General features: G+C 40.5%; 1 protein-coding gene across 2 annotated transcripts in view; it reads right to left on the reverse strand.

Annotated features, from left to right (window-relative positions):
• The window catches only part of map2k5 (mitogen-activated protein kinase kinase 5), a 68747-nt gene that overhangs the window by 35225 nt on the left and 13074 nt on the right, over positions 1–20448 (reverse strand). For both annotated transcript variants that reach the window (XM_072671442.1, XM_072671443.1), the window contains 10 exons: positions 18395–18443; positions 15026–15090; positions 7285–7324; positions 6071–6139; positions 5428–5509; positions 4197–4258; positions 3704–3752; positions 3066–3139; positions 1612–1662; positions 370–441 (listed from right to left, as the gene is read on the reverse strand). In XM_072671442.1, the coding sequence (XP_072527543.1) occupies positions 370–441; positions 1612–1662; positions 3066–3139; positions 3704–3752; positions 4197–4258; positions 5428–5509; positions 6071–6139; positions 7285–7324; positions 15026–15090; positions 18395–18443 (613 nt within the window). The remainder of the gene's footprint in view (positions 1–369; positions 442–1611; positions 1663–3065; positions 3140–3703; positions 3753–4196; positions 4259–5427; positions 5510–6070; positions 6140–7284; positions 7325–15025; positions 15091–18394; positions 18444–20448) is intronic.

Genomic DNA, 20448 nt, shown 5'->3' on the forward strand with positions numbered 1-20448 from the left:
CATCTGTTTGGACATGCTGCCTGCAGGGACTATTAATACCTCTTAGCTAACAGACACCAAACACACCGCAGAAACAGTCCAGAGCAAAAAATATATATATAAGGTACCACACACACACACACACACACCACACACACCACACACACCACACACACCACACACACCACACACACCACACACACCACACTAAACAGATTTTAAGCTTAACAATGCCAACAAACGCACACACACAACAAAAGCAGATGTTTCCTCTGTGTTTACTGCATTAAAAGATTGTTTGGTGCTTGCATTCTTAGAACCAGTAACCAAGGCTGCACTGTGTAGTACTGAGTAATGTGCATCAGTCCAGAACAGAAAAGATAACCTTACCTCCATGAAAGAGATTCCTACACTCCATACATCTGAATGAATGCCATACTGTTCCCCAGATATCCGCTCTGGCTGCAAAACACACACAAAAAAGCATGCACAGTAGGTTATGAGATATTGGGGTCTCATAGGCATCTTAGAATTTGGTAATTCAGCTACACGTCACTGTGTTGCACATAAGCATCCAGAGTGAATCAGTGACACAGCATTTATACTGATATCCTATTAGTTTTCAGTGGGAATTGTTGGTTAAACATGACCACACAGTGCATGATTGGTCCGGTGTGTCGAGTCTGGAGTATGTGAGGTCAAAAGTTGGTCAAATGATGTCTGCTAGATGCAATGTATGAAACATTCGCTCCATATTCAAACATGGAGTAAAAGCTCATTATAGCAGTTTCAGGGTTCCCTGTCCTTTTTCATCCATCCCTGCCAAATTACAGGGACTCGGACCAACGGCCCACATATTTATACTCAACAACAACTCAAAAAAAAAATTCAAAATCCAAGCGGGAAAACAAATGGTTGGGTGTAAATATGCTATAAAATACCTCTTACCTCTTCCCAATCAGCGGGAGTTTATAAGATGAGATAAAATAATCCTTTATTAGTCCCACAGTGGGGAAATTCTCAACATTTGTTGTTATAGAAAGTTTCAAAAGACAACACAAGGCTGATATGATTTGTGCTTCTATATATTTTTATGACATTTAAATGGAAAATGTTAAAGGACATTTTTTTTTTTTTTTTGCTTTTTTTAAACAATAACTTTAAACATCATTTAAAATGTACCAATAATGGCTCAACCCATTCGGTCCATTTATGGAAACAAAGTTTCAAATGCAGCCCTTCTAAAACCATAGTTTTTGCGATTACATATTGACCTATTTTAAGCAAATGTTTACGATTAAATGCTAAGATTCATTGTTATTATTTATTTTTATTATTTATTTTTAAATTAATAGAGTTATTCAGTAACTACTATAAATCACTCATTAACTGCCAATAAACAAACGTTGAAAGCTGTTTAGTGATGAGTGAGGAATTAAAGTGTGGCCCATAATAAAAGTTCAATGTCTAGGCTGAGATAAGTCACAGGCTCCTCAATATCCATTCAATAAAAAATATAATGAAAAATTAAGTAAATTTTAATACAGTATATATATGAAAGAAAACAACAACGAAGCTGAAATAAATCTGAAGGAGCCTATTCAACAAACAGAAGAGAACTGTGTTGCTTACCGCCATATACGCGTTGGTTCCAACATAAGTTTTGGCAATGGAGTTCACCAACTGCAAGGAAGAGCAAAGGCACAAATTCATCTTCATTTTAGAAACATACTCAACTCTGACCAACTCAATTTTTCTAAATACACCCATGAGCCATAATTATTAATATTGCTTAATATTGTATAGGTCCCATCTGCACTGCCAAAACCAAGAAGGTACCAAGAAGTTAGCAACAGATCCTTTAAGTCCTATTGTTTAAGCTGAAGTTTAAACATTATGGCTGAACTGCATACAGGCACTATAAGAACCTGAGTTTTTCTGAATGCATTTATGTGAAGGGCCAACCCCTGCAAATTAGATTCTTCACCAAACGATTCTTATCTCAGGTGCTCTCTCACATTATAATATGTGAAGGTTCAGAGTCAGCTAATCCAGGATCTGCTCTCTGAAGCCACTTTAGGTGCAAGCTCAATCTGTCGGTGATGGCTTGGAGCTGATGGATAATATAGTGTACGGTCACATTCACTGATGTAGTGAGCACAGATCTGCGTTTGGACATATTGAGAGTGAGGATACAGATGAGGGAGGAGTGTGTGACCCCAGCTCTTAGCTGTGGGGAGAGAAGGCTTTCAGAGGGACTCGGAGATGAGTGTAAATCTACCGACACGGCACGGCGTGTTATTTTAGAGTGTTATTGAAATGTCTGCTTGGTGTAATTTTAGTCCCTCCCTCTCTCTCTCAGGAGGGCCTGCAGAAACCGGGCAGTGCGAGAGAAGACAGGACACAATGGCACATGCCATCAATGACAGGGCAAGCATAATGAGTGTTCCCCTATGGCCTGGCGTGCGTATGCCGGTCTGTGTTAAGTGTGCAGGGAAAGCCCATTGCACACAGTGATATGCAACCTAAAGGCACAGGGCAAAAAGCTCACTCACACACACACACACACACACACACACACACACACACACACACACACACACACACAACTGCACATCATGGGTCAGAAACACACTGCATCTCTGAGGACAGGATGATGAATAATAATTAAAAAGAGAAGCATGTGGAGTGACAGGCTTTTCATTGTTAGACTCCTGCGAGTATTGGAGATGGGGAAGATGACGCTGATTCTTTGGGCCTGTGCTATTGTTACCACACACGCGCACACACAAGCAAGCACTCCACCACATACATACAAATGCACGTGCAGCGTGACTGGTCAGTGTGGTAATTAGAGAGAGTTGAGAGGGACGTGAGTGATGGAAAGGGGCTTAGAGACTGAAGATCAAACTCCCCAAGGGGAGCAGAAGAATGACAGGCAAACTAGACCAGAGAATGGAGAGATCACGCCTGATAGGACAATGCATTTCTGATTAGTGTGTGCAAAATAGGCTCTATGTGACACACACACACACACACACACACACACACACAAATACACACACACCAAACCAGAGTGAACGTACCTGTGTGCTGACTCCGAAGTCACAGAGCTTGACCTGGCCTCGGGTGTTCACCAGCATGTTGGAAGGCTTCACGTCTGCACAAAGAAAGACATTGTTTACTCAAAAAGGAGTAACTCAAGGCTACGGATGTTGGTGTGGATTTAGATCATAGGAGATAAGCTACAAACACAGGAATTAATTAGTTCCACAAACATTTGGACATATAGACCCAGTTTACACCTGGTTACTTCGCGTGTAGTATTTGGATTGTATTCTGATAAGATTTGATCAGAACACATTTGTAATCGAGCGCGTCTCCGGTTAGCAGGACTGAAATCTGACTGACCGATGTGTGGGATAGAATATGCAAATTCACTTGATGCATGGCAATTATTACTGGTGTTTCTGTTGTACTGGGGGAGGTTTTGGTTGTTGAATGAGTCTTGAAGAGATGGATGCGTTTACACTGCAATAACATGGCTTAAATGCGTCTCAGCATCATTGGTTTGAGTGATTGGATTTGTATCTGTTTTAAATGCATCTTGGGTGCGTTTACACTTGCATTTCTAATGATTATAATTTAAATGACAGGACCACAGACGTTTATACTGCAATATACCATTAAAAACTGCATGAAGTGCTAAAGGCCTCTCTCTCACCTCTGTGCAAAATCTTCAGGCTCCACAAATACGTCAGCCCTTTCACCACCTAGACAAGCATTCAGATTCACCAATTACAGCACGTCAAACTACCAAACAATACAAGCCTCAGGGTTTTATCATTAAGAAACACGAGGAGAGACAAACAAACAGTCAAGCAACTGGTCTCTGGGGAGGTGTGTTGTGTATTTACAGATTTGTGGAAATAACTGAGCTGAGAACTTCATTCCAAGCAACAAAAACAGAGTATAACTGATTATATGAAACAGAAAGAGGGGAATTATGGAGATGCAAGACACAGGGATCCACAAACAGACCCAGAGAGCATAATTAAACAATTAACCTTATATACGGAACAATATGAAGTGTGAAAGATTTATTTCATAAGCGGTTTAACAGTGTGCTAAGGTACATGAGGTACTTCTAAATCTCAGAACTTTAGAAAGAAGAGAGGGCTTTTAAAGTTAAAGTAAAAAGTGGTAAAATGACTCACTGCCACAGCAATCCGGCCCAGAACATGTTCTGGAATCCTTCTATAAACATCCAGAGACCCACCTGCAACACACACACACACACACACACAAATCTCACTTTATACAATGTGGTCAATCATCATCACTATAATATTTTTTCATGGTGTGACCATGACCAGGAAATATCAAAAGCTACTTACAACAGTGGCTAAGAGATATCTAGCAGGCCAGCAGTTCCCCACACCACACAACAGGTTTCACCCCTGCTACCTTTCACTCTAAAATCAGGCCCTAAACTCATCCCCCGAAGATTTGAGTCTTTATCCTCTAAACTTACATCAGTGGAAAATCAACTTGCACAAATTGACCCCGAGTGGTGCCTGCAAGCTAAGCTATGACCAGAACACAACCAGCCTCTTTTGCTTGGTATATGAACAATTATTGAGCTGATGACTGTTGATATTTGTCCCTGAATCTGTTACTCAGAGGGCTGTGTAAGGAAACAGAGTTCAGAATAGTTTGGCCATACCACAGAAAATAGGCTAGTTAGTAGGATAGGAGCATTAGCAGCACAGGAGAGGTGCGGCACACCACACAAGTAGAGCAGATACCACATCCTGCTGATTTGGCAGCCAATTCATGGAAAAAACACTAGATTAAGAACAGGAAGGTAAACAAGCAAACACTACAACCAAAACTCAGGGTCTTGCTGTGCTGGTGATGATGTTTGCTGAGGAAAAAAGAAATGCTGATGGGACTAGACAGCATTACTGGGCAGCTGCTGAGCTGACCTGCATGATGTTATAAGGTGTAATAAATCAATAAAATCCCTACACCCTATATATAAAAATAGTCACCCTAATCCTAACCTTAACAATATGTACCTTAATCCTAACTGAAACTTTGTCCCTACTAACCCTAATCCTAACAATACTAACCCTAATCCTAACTTTAACAATATTAACACTAAACCTAACTTTAACTTTGTCCCTACTAACCCTAATCTAAACCTAATCCTAACCTTAAACCTAACTGTAACATTATTCCTACTAGCCCTAATCATAATAATCCCAATCTAAACCTAACAATATTAACCCTGCCAACCCTAATTTAACCCCGATCTAAAACTAGCCCTAGTTCTAACCTCAGTAACACACACCTAAACCAGAATATGTCCAGACATGAGCTCATGTCTGTCCTGTAGTAGAGTACAAGAACACAAACACAAAAGGTCAACAAAATGAGACTCACCATCCATAAACTCAGTGCATATCGATATTCTGTTCTCCACAAAGAAAGCACTATAGAATGTTATGATGTACGGAGAGTCACACTGCAAACCAAAGAAATAAAGGAGTCAAAAAAGATCTAAAAGTCCAAAAGGTATAAACTAACCTTGGGCCAACAACTGATATTACAGAATATTGGTATCATTTTCATTCTATTGCAATCAAAAACATACAATAGAAACTATTGCACGTATAGATTACACAAACACATAATCAACCAATTAACTACACATACACCATATGAGCAAAAGTATTGGGACACCTGCTCATTCAATGTTTCTTCCAAAAAGAGATCAACATCCTATTCTCACTAATGCTTTTGTTATTGAATGCAATCAGATCCTCACAGCAATGCTCCAAAATCTAGTAGAAAGTCTTCACCCTGGATAGTAGAGCAGAATAAACTATTTTCAATAGCCTTGATTTCGGAAGAAACAATGAATCAGTCAGTGTCCTAGTACTTTTGTCTATATGGTGTTTTTTCAGCGTTGACTCACACTGCTCACATGATAATTCATACTTAGCTTTAGTGCTATTATTCCAAATATTTACAGCATAGAAGTGAAAGGAAGAGAAGAAATGGCAGCAGAGGGATCTGAGCTGACCTTGTAAAGAATCTCCAGCTCAGACATGATCTGTTTCTGCAGTTCCACAGTGATGTCAAGAGGAATGACCTACAATACAAGAGCATGGTCTTTATTAGCACACACACACACACACACACACACACACACACACACACACACACACACACACACACACACACACACACACAGAGAGAGAGGGATGTATAAATGCACTTCTTGATAATACTTAACTACACATCACTCAATCCTTTGCTATCCAGCAAAAAAGTCCTTTTAAAAACGTGTGATATTCTGAAAGTCAAGCGTGGAAAAACACAGAAGGGTTCCTTAGGTTTATCTCTCTGTCTCTCTCACACACTTCCCAGCAGAGTGGAAAAACGTGTAACGTAGCCTCAGATTAGCCAAAATGCTTCTTTAGTTAAGGTTAGATCAGCGTTCTCCCATTGAAATAATTGATTACAGGTAAGGCAGTAAGGCTGGGGACGAGCAGATCGTTTACAGCAGAGAGGAGAACTGGGCCACTGCAGCCAGAGGTCAAAGATCAGAAAGAGGAGAGATGAGCTGCAGTCGGAGGAGAGGAGATACAGACACAGAGACAGAGAGAGAGAGACAGTGGGGAAAGGAAGAGAGAGAGAGAGAGAGAGACAGAGAGAGACAGTGGGGAAAGGGAAAGGGAGAGACAGAGAGAGACAGAGAGAGAGAGAGACCGACAGAGAGACACCGAGCGAGAGAGATAGACAGGCAGAAAGAGAGAGAGAGAGACAGAGAGAGAGAGAGAGACCGACAGAGAGAGAGAGACCGACAGAGAGAGAGAGAGAGAGAGAGAGAGAGAGAGACCGACAGAGAGAGAGAGACCGACAGAGAGAGAGAGAGAGAGAGAGACCGACAGAGAGGCAGACTGAGAGAGAGAGAGAGGGTCAGAGTGAATGAGAGAGAGTGAAATGGAGCAGTGAAAAGGAAGAAACAGGCTCAGACAGTTGAGGTCACTGGGGCTTCAGTGAGCTTAACTGCAGCCATCAAGTGATGGAGTGCTACATTTGCTCTTGGTGCCCTCCAATTAGTACGGTGCTATTAACACCAGACTAACAGCCATTTATCATTATCTGCCATGAACAACTTCATACACACACACACACACACACACACAGGTCAAATTAAGCACCCACTCTCCAAGACAACGTCTCTGTTTCAACAAGATCTTAAATTGAACGTTAGACACGCTCTCCTCCTACCTTCACTGCTAGAACCCTCTTCCCCAGGAGATGGTATGCTCTGTTAGAGAAAGACAGAGAAAGGTAGAGAGACACAGACATCCAATCAGTAAAGAGCCATGACAGTCCACTGTCCTTTCTGACAGACGTAACCTTTTGAATACTAGGTTTATTCTTCAACCTAATGCAATTTAGCACATTTTGAGTCCCACAGGGTTTCATTTTAGGGTCTATGGAATTGATGTTAAATAGGAGAGTACGGCCGTTATGAGGGTGAAGAAGAGCATGGCTACTTCAACTTGAGATTTTTCTTTCCAGCACTTTTTTTGGATTGCTGTGAAGGCACTCTAAGACAACCTCTGTTATGAAAAGACAAAAGAGAAAAATATTCAATCAAAGCCTGAAGGTGAGACACTGAGAGAAACCAAGACTCTCAGAAGGGTCTCAGAGGAACTTCTCCTGCTCTGCTTGATTCCAGGATGCAACAACAAGAAGTTACGAGACATAATGATCAAGTAATCAATGATTAATGACAATAATAAGAAATTAATCAGCGACTTGAGTGTCATAAAGTAAGTGCACACGTCAAAATGAGCATTAAATTATTACACACACAGACATGTGGGAAGAAGAACAGCTCAGAACATTTCATAGCATGTTTCCATACATGTGTAGAGTCAGGTGGTATTATAGGAGAGGTTAGGCTTGAAAGGTCACTGTGAAAGGCCGGTCATACTGAGGTGCATCAGCCCCGTTTCAGCTTGAGCTGTCCCAGACTGGCCTCTGGTTACTGGATGAATTAACGGCTACAGAGCAATGATTTAATTATGATGCTCACTCATAGTTCATTCTGACCAGCAGCTCTGCTTTCTGAGGAAGGGCTCAGCTTACAATAACATGGTATAACACACACACACACACACACACACACACACACACACACACACACACACACACACACACACACACACAGATGTGCAATGAGCAGGCAGAGACTGTAAAGAGAAAAGGAGGGATGAAGTGAGAGAACACAAAATGAGTGGCAGATCAATGAAAAGTTCTGTAAAAATTAAGAGACCATTTATTTTATTTCTTAAATTTGCATCTCTACGTGTTTGGCAGCCATTTTATTTCAGACATTTTATCAAACAAATTTGCAGACTATGAATGGCATAAAGTCATGAAAAGCTGTGATTTGGCAGATTTAAATATTAGTACTGTGTTGTGTAACTTGTTTGCATTATAATTATTATAAGCATTTATTTGCATTATTTGAGCAGTTGTTTTTGAGCAGTTGTCATTTCTGCAAATAAATAATCTAAATAGCAATATTTTTATTTGGAATTTAAGGGAAATGTTGTCCATGGTTTATGAAATACAATGAAAATGTTGATTTCCCTAAACACATTGCCTATAAATAGTAAAACCAGAGAAACTGATAATGTAGGGTGGTCTCTTAATTTACCTGTATACGTGTGTGAGTGTGTGTGTGTGTGTGTGTGTGTGTGTGTATAAGTAAAGAAGTGTGTAAGAAGTAACTCCTACTAATTATAAGCAGTTTCATAGGCCCCAAATAGAACTTGGTGGGACTCCACAAGACTTAAGTCCCACTAGTTAAGCAAACCAAGTTATTAGGATTCATTACTGAACAATAAACCTGGTTCCAGGGGTTGAAAAACATCTTCTAAACAGATTGTAACTGAAATGTTTTAAAATGATTCTGGATCAAACTAAACGACTCAAAATCGGTTCCTAAAGAACCGCAATTCATCTTAATTCTAACAAATTTACACCCCTAACAGCCACGATGCGGGTGTCTATTGTCTTCTCTTCTTCCGTTTATGCAATGGATGCATGCTTGTGTGTGTGTGTGTGTGTGTGTGTGTGTGTGTGTGTGTGTGTGTGTGTGTGTGTGTGTGTTTAATTTGGTAAAGATGGCTGATCTGGTTTCTGCTCCAGACACCTCGTAACTGCCATGGGCCTTTAATTAATGACACCTCTAAGTGATTCACGGGGTAATGTGCCTCATTTACGCCATGGACACTCGATCCAGTCTGACCCGCCGGACCGGAGAGGGAAGACATCACCCTGGACGATTCAGAGCCTTCCACCACACCTTAAGATGCCCACTGATAAGCGGCTTATTGGGGACACAGCAAAAAAAAAAAAAAAAGGCTTATTATTGTCCTAATTACCTTTTTAATTTTAGGCACTCCAGCTGATAAAGTTAACCAACAATATTGGACAATATCTGCTATAAGAATTCTGTGTCTGATGTAAAGTTTATTGAAGGTGTTGTAAAAAGTAGCTGTCGGAAAACAAAACTTTGTATCTCGAAAACGAACACTTTACTTCTACTTAACTTTCAATAGAAGTCGAGTATAAAACTTTTATTCTATGTGATTTTGGAGGATTTCTATTGGAGATTTTGACACAAAAAGAGCATCTGGCAGAGTCACGTCGGAACAAAAAGTAAAAAATTGTCAAACTGGAGATTTCAATAACATCAATAATATCAATGCATGATCACATTCAAGTCAAGCCAGGTTTTGGCCCAACTGCAAAAAACATCCTTTCCCTCAGTAAGGTTTGCAGGTAATATTAGCCTCTTGTTGTGTGTAATTAAATACAATTTAATCAAACAGTAAACATCATACTGAGGTCAGCAAAAGTCATCCAAATAAAAACAAGACCATTCAGACTTAGTTAAACTGATGCAGGAAAGATTACAGAAGTGTCTAAAAGGCACTAATTTCTGAGCTGAAAGAGTTATCAAAGCAGCAGAAGATGAAACAAAACAAAACAAAACAAATCTCATCTGCAGAGATGGACGCTTCACAATGTGAAAAACTGTCTTCAATACCACCATGCTCAGTTATGAGTGTAATAGAGAACACATAAAGCCCACTTTATGGGTTTTTAATGTGCTCTAGATATGGTCCCTGTCCTTGACCTGTGAACTCTGCAGGCCAGCCAAAGGAAGGGATGATTGAGGGCTGACAGGCCTGCGGCCTGGGTGAGGTAACCGTAGCAACGGCCGGTAACCGGTCCTGACCTCAGTAAACGTGCCTCTGTGCAGTGTTATTTAAACTCCAGCGCCAGCTGTAATGAAAGCTCCGTCATGCACTATTCATGGGCCTCTTGACGGCAGCCATCAGAACAGACACACATACACAGGTTTGGGTTACAGAAGCCACCAGACCGTACACTCTCTCCATCCCGGTCTCCGTCTCTCACCTGAGATGACCCATGACCAGGTGAGGACCTCAAATGGAGAGAGAGAGACATAGTGGGAGGGGGTAGAGAGGACACAGTGATGAAATATGAACAAGGTGAATGTCTCAATGCATGAGACTGCATAACACTATTTGCTTCATAAGGTTTTGTGAGGGTCTGAGCACCTTTTGCACCCTACAGTTTCGACTCACTTTCCTTTTTCATGTTCTTTTCCGTATACAGTTGATGAACAAAATAGGCCATCAGGTATGGGAAAGAAAGGGCACTACTTAGGCAAATTAAGTCCACAATGAGCCCTATGGTGGCACCAAAAAGTGGTTATATGCCCTAGTTTGTAGAGCCGAACGGGGGAGGGGAAGAAAAAGAAAGAAAAAAAAAAAAGGGGGGGGGGGGGGGAGAAGACAATAATTAATTAATAAATTAATAATTTCAAGGTAATTACTGTATGAATGTTTTGGTCCACACTTAAGTAGACTCCATTTCTTCAGTAAAACAGAAGTGTTAATTGGACTCATTTAGAATAAACATGAAGTAAAAATTACTTTTGCAAACAAGCCTTAGGTTCTCTCACAAGCAGGATAGTACTGACTAATGAAATAGTAGACTCAGCCCTTAAACAACACATTTTTCAATAATATTGGCTATTAACTATTAATTGGGGTTATAATGCAACATATATCATTTTATTTATTTATTTATTATTTTACACTACATGGAAACTGAGTGAAAGACGACTACACGTGGGCAACAAGAGAGGCAGAAAACACGAGAGGGCAAAAGAGTACGAGAGAGAGAGAGAGAGAGAGCAAAAGAGATGTAAGAGAGCAAGAGAGGGACATGAGAAGGAGAAGGAGATGTGAACTCAAGGTGAAGTAAATGTTACCTAGCTATTGCAAACAAGGACTTGGAACAGATGAGAATAAACTTAAAAGTCTAAGAGTTTGATAGCTGAGGAGAGGAGTAAGTCTTGGTCTTGGTTTGTCCCAAGGTTTTTTCCTCTTAGTATGACGGAGTTTTTCCTTGCCACTGTCGCTACCACCTCCATCGCGGTGCTTGCTTATAAGATGGACCTGGATCTCTGTAAAGTGCTTTGTGACAACAGTTGTTGTGAAAGGCACTATATAAATACATTTTGAATTCAATTGAGTAATGAAAAAGGCTGAGGGTGACTGATTGGGGCGGGGTGAGCGGTGGACCACCATCATTTAAAGGAACAGACACACAAACTAACCGTCATGAATAGGGCTATTTAAACATGATGAAAACTGGTGCTGTGGTGCTTGATTCTTGTGGTATTTTACCAAAACTGTGACTCTGTGACATTGCATTTCCTAAAGAATTGTGTTACTTTTAGAAAAAGACTGTAATGTGTTACCTTTACATTTTCTAGAATAAACTCTTTTGCTATTGTTGGGAGACTGGAATACCCGGTTACAAAAAAAAAAGCTAATTATGGCATTCTAACATATTTTTACCCTACACTGCTAAAGCCATTCAGCAATAATGGCTAACAGCAGTCACTGTATATCAGTCATGCTGTAATAAACTGGAAACTGTAATGACTTCTGAAAATAGAACAAAGAACAAAAAAAACAAAGATCAAAATGTCTTTCGTGTGCACATACTAAGAGTCAGAGCATTCAGGCTTTAGTGTCCCATTAAGCCAAACTCACAGCAGGCAGATAACACTGCCGAGTCTGGACCACTGCAATAAACCACAGGGGCATGTATCGATCCATTACTAGATCAACACCGCAAAACAATCACACCGCTGCGCAATTGTGAGCGGATGGCCAAGGTTCATAAACATGGCTCAGATTTAATGGCTGAGGTCAGGATCACAGCGCACTCACTCCAGCTTAACCCATGACGACTGGGCCGCCAGGCACTATGGGCTGCTCTGCATAGCTAAGCAGCTATTAATTGGGTTGCCAGGTATTGAGACTACTAAACTTGCACAAAGAGGCTGTGTAGGACAGCAAAGCGCTTACGATAAAATGCAGAGTAAGGTGGTTTGCATCTATTTTCCAAATGTAGTTTTAAATACCCAGGGGGCGAATCGGAGTACCCTTATTTTTGTAAACGTGTGGATGTAAGCAAGAGGCAGGGTTATCAACTCCTCACGCTCTGACACATAATAACAGCACACCTGGAGGCACAGCAGGTTAGGTGAATACCCTGTGGAAAAAAAAAGCATACTTATTTATTTTTTAAGGAAAGCAATTTAAGCTAATACCCCAGGCACCATGGAACAGACAGCCTGTGTGATGGTCACAGAGGTGTTTATTTTACATAAGGCAGAAAGAGAAAGCGAGCGGGGGATAGCACGTGTATGAGGTAAAGGTGACTGAGGACAGTGGTGGAGATGGATGGGAACATGGCCTGATTTTCTAAGGCCTTATGGATTCCCATTTATTTTGTTCTCCTTTACATTTTCCCCAGATATGTTTAGATTTTTCACAACCCTGATACATCCAATGCTATGTTGGCTACCTTAAAACTATTTTTGCAATACCTGAAACTTCAATTTATTAACTGAACTTATAGTCCAGTGTGTAGTGCAAGTTTTAAATCAACTTCTAGTTATCCTCTAAAGTAATAGTAATAATTTTTTTTTTTGGCATTGGCTGGCTGGGGGGGCATACTTTCCACTTAAGCATACCCTTCGCGTAAATGAATAAATAAATAAAACAAATCAGCACATATAATAAAATTTTCTTAATATTAAATCAGCCCAAAATGTTGCTCGAATTCCAGAGTGAGTTTATTAACAGCCACTCAAGTGTTCTGCATCATGGAAAATGATCTTCGAAAGCCTTAAAGGCATTAAAGTTAAAGAAGCTGGTTGTTGAATGGAAGGTCACTAGTTCAATCCCCATGACCAACAGAAGGTGACGTTGAGTGTGCCCGCAACATTCACAGCTGAAGGGCCCTTGGGCAAGACTGCCCACCAGCCCAGGTGTGTGTTCACTGCCACAGATGGGTTAAATGCTGAGGCTAAATGTCACTATACTGCTGTGCAAGGGCTATAAAGGATGATCACGGTCCTAACAGATCTCAAAAGGGTCCAGAAATACCCATGTGTCACACATTAACACCACCCCCCTCCCCACACCCAAACAAAAAAGGATTTAAAAAATGTGTTATCAATGAGGTTCAAACAAAGAAGGCAAGCACTTTCCCACATGGAAATAAAATGGGGGTCAACGGGACATTGTGCTGAGCTGTGCAGCCTGTGAATGTGTTTGTTTGGCAGAATTGGCCTTCCTTGCATTCCTTTTCAGGTCTAGTAAATCCTTACCAAGCTACACTAAGAGCTGGACACTGAAAAACTGCTGATATCATGTTCAGTCATGTAACTCCTCTGCTGCATTCTCTCCACTGGCTTCCTGTAGCTGCCCGCCTCAGATTCAAAACCTTGACACTGAACTACAAAGCCAAGAACGGACCAGCCCCTCCATACTTGATGGCAATGGTCAAAAGCCAATCCGCACAAAGAGCCCTTCGAGCTTCAAGTACGCCTCAGCTCGACCCGCCCTCCCCGTAAAATCCACGGAAGACAAGCGTCCAGGCTTTTTCCCTGTCCTGGTTCTGAAGTAGTGGAAGGAACTTTCCCTGGGTGTCCGAACGGTCGCTTGCTGTCTTCATACACAGACTGTCTCCATACTGGCTTTTGTATTTTGTAGCATCTAAGCTTAGAGGTATCTTTTAAATCCTAGCCTTTACAACCTAGCTAAAATAGTAAAGATATTTTTTAAGTGAAGCACTTTTGTAACTCAAGAGGGGTTTAAGGGGTTATAGGGTGCATTAAATTCAGCAATATAAACTAAACAGTACTTGCCTACTGCTTCTTGAGGCTAATCTTTGAGTCCAACAAAAAAAAGCTAGTCTGGTTAATCCAGTGATCCATAACAAACACAAAGAATCTAGACTGGTCCAGGTGATCATTCTCAATAAAGTATTTCAGTAGATAGCAGAAAGACATTTGGTGAGGTGTGGTGAGAAAGCGCGGGTGTGTATATAAATATATATGTGTGTGTGTGCGCGCTGACCTGTCATGTTAGCCGTTTGCTACTAATAGATCATCTGGGTAATTGAAAGCGGCTTCACAGGAGTCAAACTGAATCAATGCCATTCCTCAACGTCAAAATCAATATTGCCCGTATTTGGCAACCTTCACTTTATAAAATAAATAATCATCTCAGTCCTTGTGCCTCACAGCTGCCTGTGGTAAAGTGGGGAGGGGAGGGGGGGGGGGAGGTGTGTTGGTCAGGCTGAGTGGGCGCTGGAGTGTTGGGCAAATTTAGAGAGGAGGAAAAATGAGCAGAAGATCAGGAAAATAGTAAGACATAGTGCATGGTCTTTTTTTGCTTCAATTACAGCATGTCTGTAATTGTGTCTCTATTCTACAGTAATGAAAGAGGCTCCATTCTACAGTAATGAAACGGGAAGGCCAGCGAGCAGAGAGATGGACATGATGGGTCCAATTCAAACTCGAGGTAAAGAAGAGGTGAAGAGTACTCACTTGTACACAGTCCCTCCATTTCCATGGCCAAGCTGCTCCTGGTACTGGATGTCTTGTTCGTTTATCTTAAAGCAGGAAAAAAAAAAGGGAAAGTGAGTAAGAGAGAGATAAAAAAAAGAGGAAGAGAGAGAACACACACACACACACACACACACACAAAATAGAAAGATGTCACCAGGGGACAGAAATATTTGCGGGAGGAAAAATGATACTGGAGGCCATAAACAACAGACGAGGTTCTCAGGTCATTTCGCGTTCAGCAGCTGAGCGGGAGCAGGATCAATAACAACATGGGCTGTCCAATTTATAAAAGGACAAGAGTTTTGGGTGGATGGGGGAAGAGGGTGATGGAGAGTTTAACGACCGTTTGTTTGCCTGTGCCGTCTTGTTCGACTTTGATAAAAGCTGTCAAAAGTGTATAATATAGTTTGGCCCCCGCTGACACCAGAGGGCTACAGGGAGAGTTGTTCTTTTTCACTGTCAGTGAGGTACACAAAAAAACCCTTCATCATCAGTAAACAAAGTGACCCTCTCTTGCTCTCCAATACACACACACACACACACACACACACACACACACACACACACACACACACACACACACACACACACACACACACACACACACACCATCTCCTTGAACTATCATAGTTTTCTAGGATGGCAAGTTGTGGTACTGTGTCTCCATTGGGGATGGTCCGTGTTAACAGTCCACTTGACAGCCAAAAAGAGACTACATTATTATTACTACATTTATTAAAGTTACAAAACTATTTCATATTTCATCACTCATACAGTATTTAGAATTTTCGAAAATCAAGATGTAACTCAGATGTAAATGTAAAGTTTTAACAAAAATATTGTCTTAATGGTGTAATGGCAGACATTTTGGCCTATTTTGGCAAAGTTACCATGTCAGTGTCCAAGTCTATAATCAAGAGATGAGGTAAACTGAGTGGGCTTCCTTCAATATGCAAATCACTGGTTTGCTCAAGAACAGAAAGGGCAAATTAGATTTCTAGAAACCATCTTAAAAACCCTGCCCAGTTATGATGTTCCAGGTTTTCTTTTTTTTTTTGGACAGATGAAACCAAGATGAAATGGAGTATGAATAAGAAAAGCAAGGGTTTAAAGCAAGGGATTATGTCAAGCATCTGTAAAACATGGTGAAGGTACTTCTGTCACAATTGCGTCACTATCCAAATATTTATGGATGTCGCTGTATGTGATCCATGTTGATCTATATCATCTATCTAAAAAATAGGATTTAGGATATTTAAAAATCACTTTTACAGCCTGGACAGATTCCGGGCTTGAAGGGGCTTGTTTGGGGAAGGGGCTCATTATTAAAGAGTTGCTTTTACACAAGAATTCCATTCAATCCACTTTCGAAGGTCACTTTTCTGTGCGCATTTTTGCAAGGTAAGACCATTCTCTTTTGTTTGTTTGTCAGAAAGATAATACTGATGTGAATTCTTTGAAGGAAAAAAAAAATAATAAAAGATAATATATATAGTAAACATTAGTCATAGCCACATAGCCTCTCTTTCTGAAAATATTTCTGTCCACAGAGAGACAAAAATGCTTGCATGAGCTCATTAAGATACATTAAGACACCACGAAGAAGGAAGAAAACTGAGAGGTTTTATTCCAAAGTCTAAATCTGGTGCTACCTGCATGTAGATGTTGCAGTTTATGACTTATGTAGTCCTGGGCGTTATGTAGGGCTGGGCGATATGGTAAAAATACTATATCACGATATTTAAAGACATTCTCTCGATACACAATATTTATCACAATGCATGTCATCACAGACAAAATACATCAGTATTGACAGATTCTTAAAAAGTACTATTCAGATACTCTCTTGAACTGAATACGGCATCTGCTGCACTTCATTACATTAAACTTCATCTAATTACATGGTTGGTAATGAAACTTGTAGTTGATCAGTGTTTATTAAGCACTAACAATACCCTTGATATGCTATAGAAAAGTATATTGTGTTCACAGTACCAAAAGATCACTATACTGCCCAGCTGTAGTTCACTATGTAGGGAGTAAGGAAGTATTTGAGATTATTTGAGAAAAATGCTTGTGTTGTGATGTCAGGTTTTTCAAAGATCTCCATTTTCCCTGCAAACACGCTACGTTGGAGAGTAAAACTGGAATAGCTCCAGTGCTTTAAAAAAAATACCCAGATGTGTGTGGACGAGGTCTTATAGAAATTAGAAATTAGTAGACATGAATTAGAGTTGGCCATGTGATAGTTCTGGGTTCTATTCTCCTTTACTAAACATTATCTTTTTGGATTTCTCACAAAATGTGCATAACAGATGGTCAACAGTACTGTTACGCACAAGGGTCTTAAACATGTTGTTTATTCAGGTACGATACGAGGCACACTCTTACCTCATTGCCCACAAGTATCTATTCTACATCCCACCCCCTGATATTTGATCTGATTGGTTTACCAGAGAGACAGCATGTCAATACCCGCTGTTATTGGTAGACAAGTATTTTCCCCTGCAGCTGAGGTTGAAATGAATGTCAATGTCCTGCTGTCAGGCCTCGTTTTAACTGGGAAATATGGTATTCGCTCCGATGCAGGTCCATTGATTAGGCTTAAGTGTGTGCGTATGAGTGTGAGAGACAGGGAGCGAGCGAGTGTGTTGTCAGGGGAAGGAGGCCGCAGCTCCATTAGTTGTGCATGTTACAGGTGTCACAGGGGGCTTGACTCACTTAATTGTCTATCTGACACTCTCCCGCTTCCACACTGCCCCTGTGCTGTGCTGCTGGAGAGAGGAGGAGGAGGAGGAGGAGGAGGAGGAGGAGGGGAACGGGTGGCCGAGCAGGGGACGAGACAATCAACAAACGCATACAGATATCGCTCTGCTCGGTCAAGATAAAGATCTCAAACGGACCGTGGAGAAAAAGGACCTGAACAGCCCTTCAAGAGGCAATCGATATGAATCTAGTGACACACACACGCATGCATTCACGAACAGTGGTCAATAGGAGCTAATAGGACAGGCTAAGCGATGTCAAGTACAGGCTGATTTAATAGGTGCAGCACTCGCTGACCGTGTTTTAGGATGCGGTAAAGGATTTCTGGAGAAAAATGGGTCAGAACTGGTTTTCAAAACCAAGTCAAGTGTGTGAAGAGCAGGAACTGTAAAAAAGCTTGGACTCTATAGAGATATAATACAGGTAATGTGGTCAAAGGTGGCTAAGAGAGGAAGCAGAGTCAAGTTCAAGCATCATATTGACTCTCCAACCAATATGAAGAAAGGTAATACACACCAGAGGTACACAACTAATGAACATTGCAGGTATGTGAGGGCTATAGCAAAATATGTCTTTCAGTACCTGGCCATTGGTCAATATTTTCTTCAGCTCTGCTGAGGACTTCTTTAAACTGTTGAAAAACAGAAAAAAAGCATTTAATGCATGCAATATATTTTATAATTTCATAAAAAAAATGCATTGCCCTTGTTTTAAAAACAGATTAAGCCTAGTAATGACTACAAAGAATGCTTTAAGTCGCACTGACAGCTTAATATAGCTGTAAGTTAGCTCAGCTAAATTGGTGTTGGGGGAAATAGTCCTTGGAGTATATTAATCTAGATCACTGTTTTTCTCTCTCCTCTTGCTGGCCAAGAACTGCGAAGCTTAGCAGTTTTCACTGCTCCAGTCCATACAGAAGTATTTGGACACCTGCTCGTTCACTCTTTCTAAAATCAAGGGTAACAACAAAAAAAAAAAAGTTTATCCTGCTTTTGTTAGAGGCTTCCCAAAAGTATTAGCTGGAACAACATCAGTACAGAGAATGCAGATTCACAGCTCAGCTCTAGCCCACACCTGGCATGAGGCACGGTGCCACTAGGTTCATGTTTATCTGCGTCAGAGAGTCCTAATCTATTGGTAATACTTATTAACAGGGGCTAGATAATCAATCATAATGGGTGCAACTTAAAGGAATGAAATAGTTAGAAAGGGCATCCACAAACATTTAGACATATAGGCTATGTTATGTTGTAGTAAGAGAAACACAGCTGAGCAAGTAAAACCAATCAAGACATGATAAAGTCAAACCATATTTGGACGTAGTCTGAACTCTGCTTGGTACTCTTGTTAATGCGTGGCGGCTCACTGGTGCTAAAAGCTGTGAGCAATTTAACCTCATCAAATGTTCCTATAGATTTTGCAGTCTGCTCTTAGATCTCCAGGGCTAAGCTCCAACACAAAAAAAAAAAAAAAGATGACGCAACTGACCAGGATGGGACGAAGCAACAGCACTATGTTGCATATTTCATCTTCAAAGAAGCTTAAGGATTATTTACTCCATCCAAATTATACTGATTGACTGCCCAATCATAGCCATTTACATTTTTTCTATTGGTAAAAAGATAAAAGGGAATAAATAGGTCAAGTTATTTCATCCTACATCCTATGGTATTCCTTTAATCTCCAATGACATCATTGTCACTAGTAAGAAGATTCGGTGTCCGTATAATGAGCACTACTTCATATGGATTCTAAAGATTCTAAAGGAAAAGAAGAAAAGAAGATAAATCTGTATGATTCCCCCCCATTACCACAGACAGCACATACTGAAACATCACAGCCCAAAGTTACATTTATGCAATGGGTGACCAAAACAAAGCACACAAGGCTTTGTCTATAAGCAGTTTTCCTGATTCTATTACTGGGGGGTTAATGGCTAAAGGCTAATATTACTGAAGGAGCTCTAGAGATTCAGCTAATTAATAGGAGGTCATTCACTGGAACTATTGTTCAGTGAATTACTATCAATTATTATTGTCAAAACTGTAGACGCTGCGGATCTGAACTGGATTCAAATCACGGATCTTCACGCTCAGGCCAAAAATGCATTAATCTCAGCAACTGTTGTGAAGTAGGACAAGCATTTAATCAAATGAGAAAATCAAATGTATAACATTTAAATAAACATTTTCCAAATTAGATCACTAGAGAATTTGTTTTGAACTGTGTGATACCTCAACATGCCACCTAATATCACTACAATAATTCTTATTGTAAAAATAACATGTGACTGTTTCAATTGGTTTCCATTTTCTGGTAGTAGTGGTTGCAGTGGAAAAGCTGTTGCTACATGGTCACTAGTGTGACGCAGTTTATACTAGGTGGTTGCTATAGTATCCCAGGTGGTTGCTATAGAGTTTAGTGGCTACCTGGGGTTGCTATGGTATCCCAGATGGTTACTATGGTGCTGATAAGTGGTTGCTAAGGTGCTGATGAATAATTGCACACGCATACAAAATAAATATAATTTGAAATGGACTACTGTGTTACAGTGCCTTCGGTTTAATAAGATTATTACCAACGTTCTGCAAAGATCATCCAACCTAGCAACAGCAGCTTTGAAAGAGGTCAGGCTA

The sequence above is a fragment of the Salminus brasiliensis genome, chromosome 25, assembly GCF_030463535.1.
Source record: "Salminus brasiliensis chromosome 25, fSalBra1.hap2, whole genome shotgun sequence".
Taxonomy (NCBI): Eukaryota; Metazoa; Chordata; class Actinopteri; order Characiformes; family Bryconidae; genus Salminus; species Salminus brasiliensis.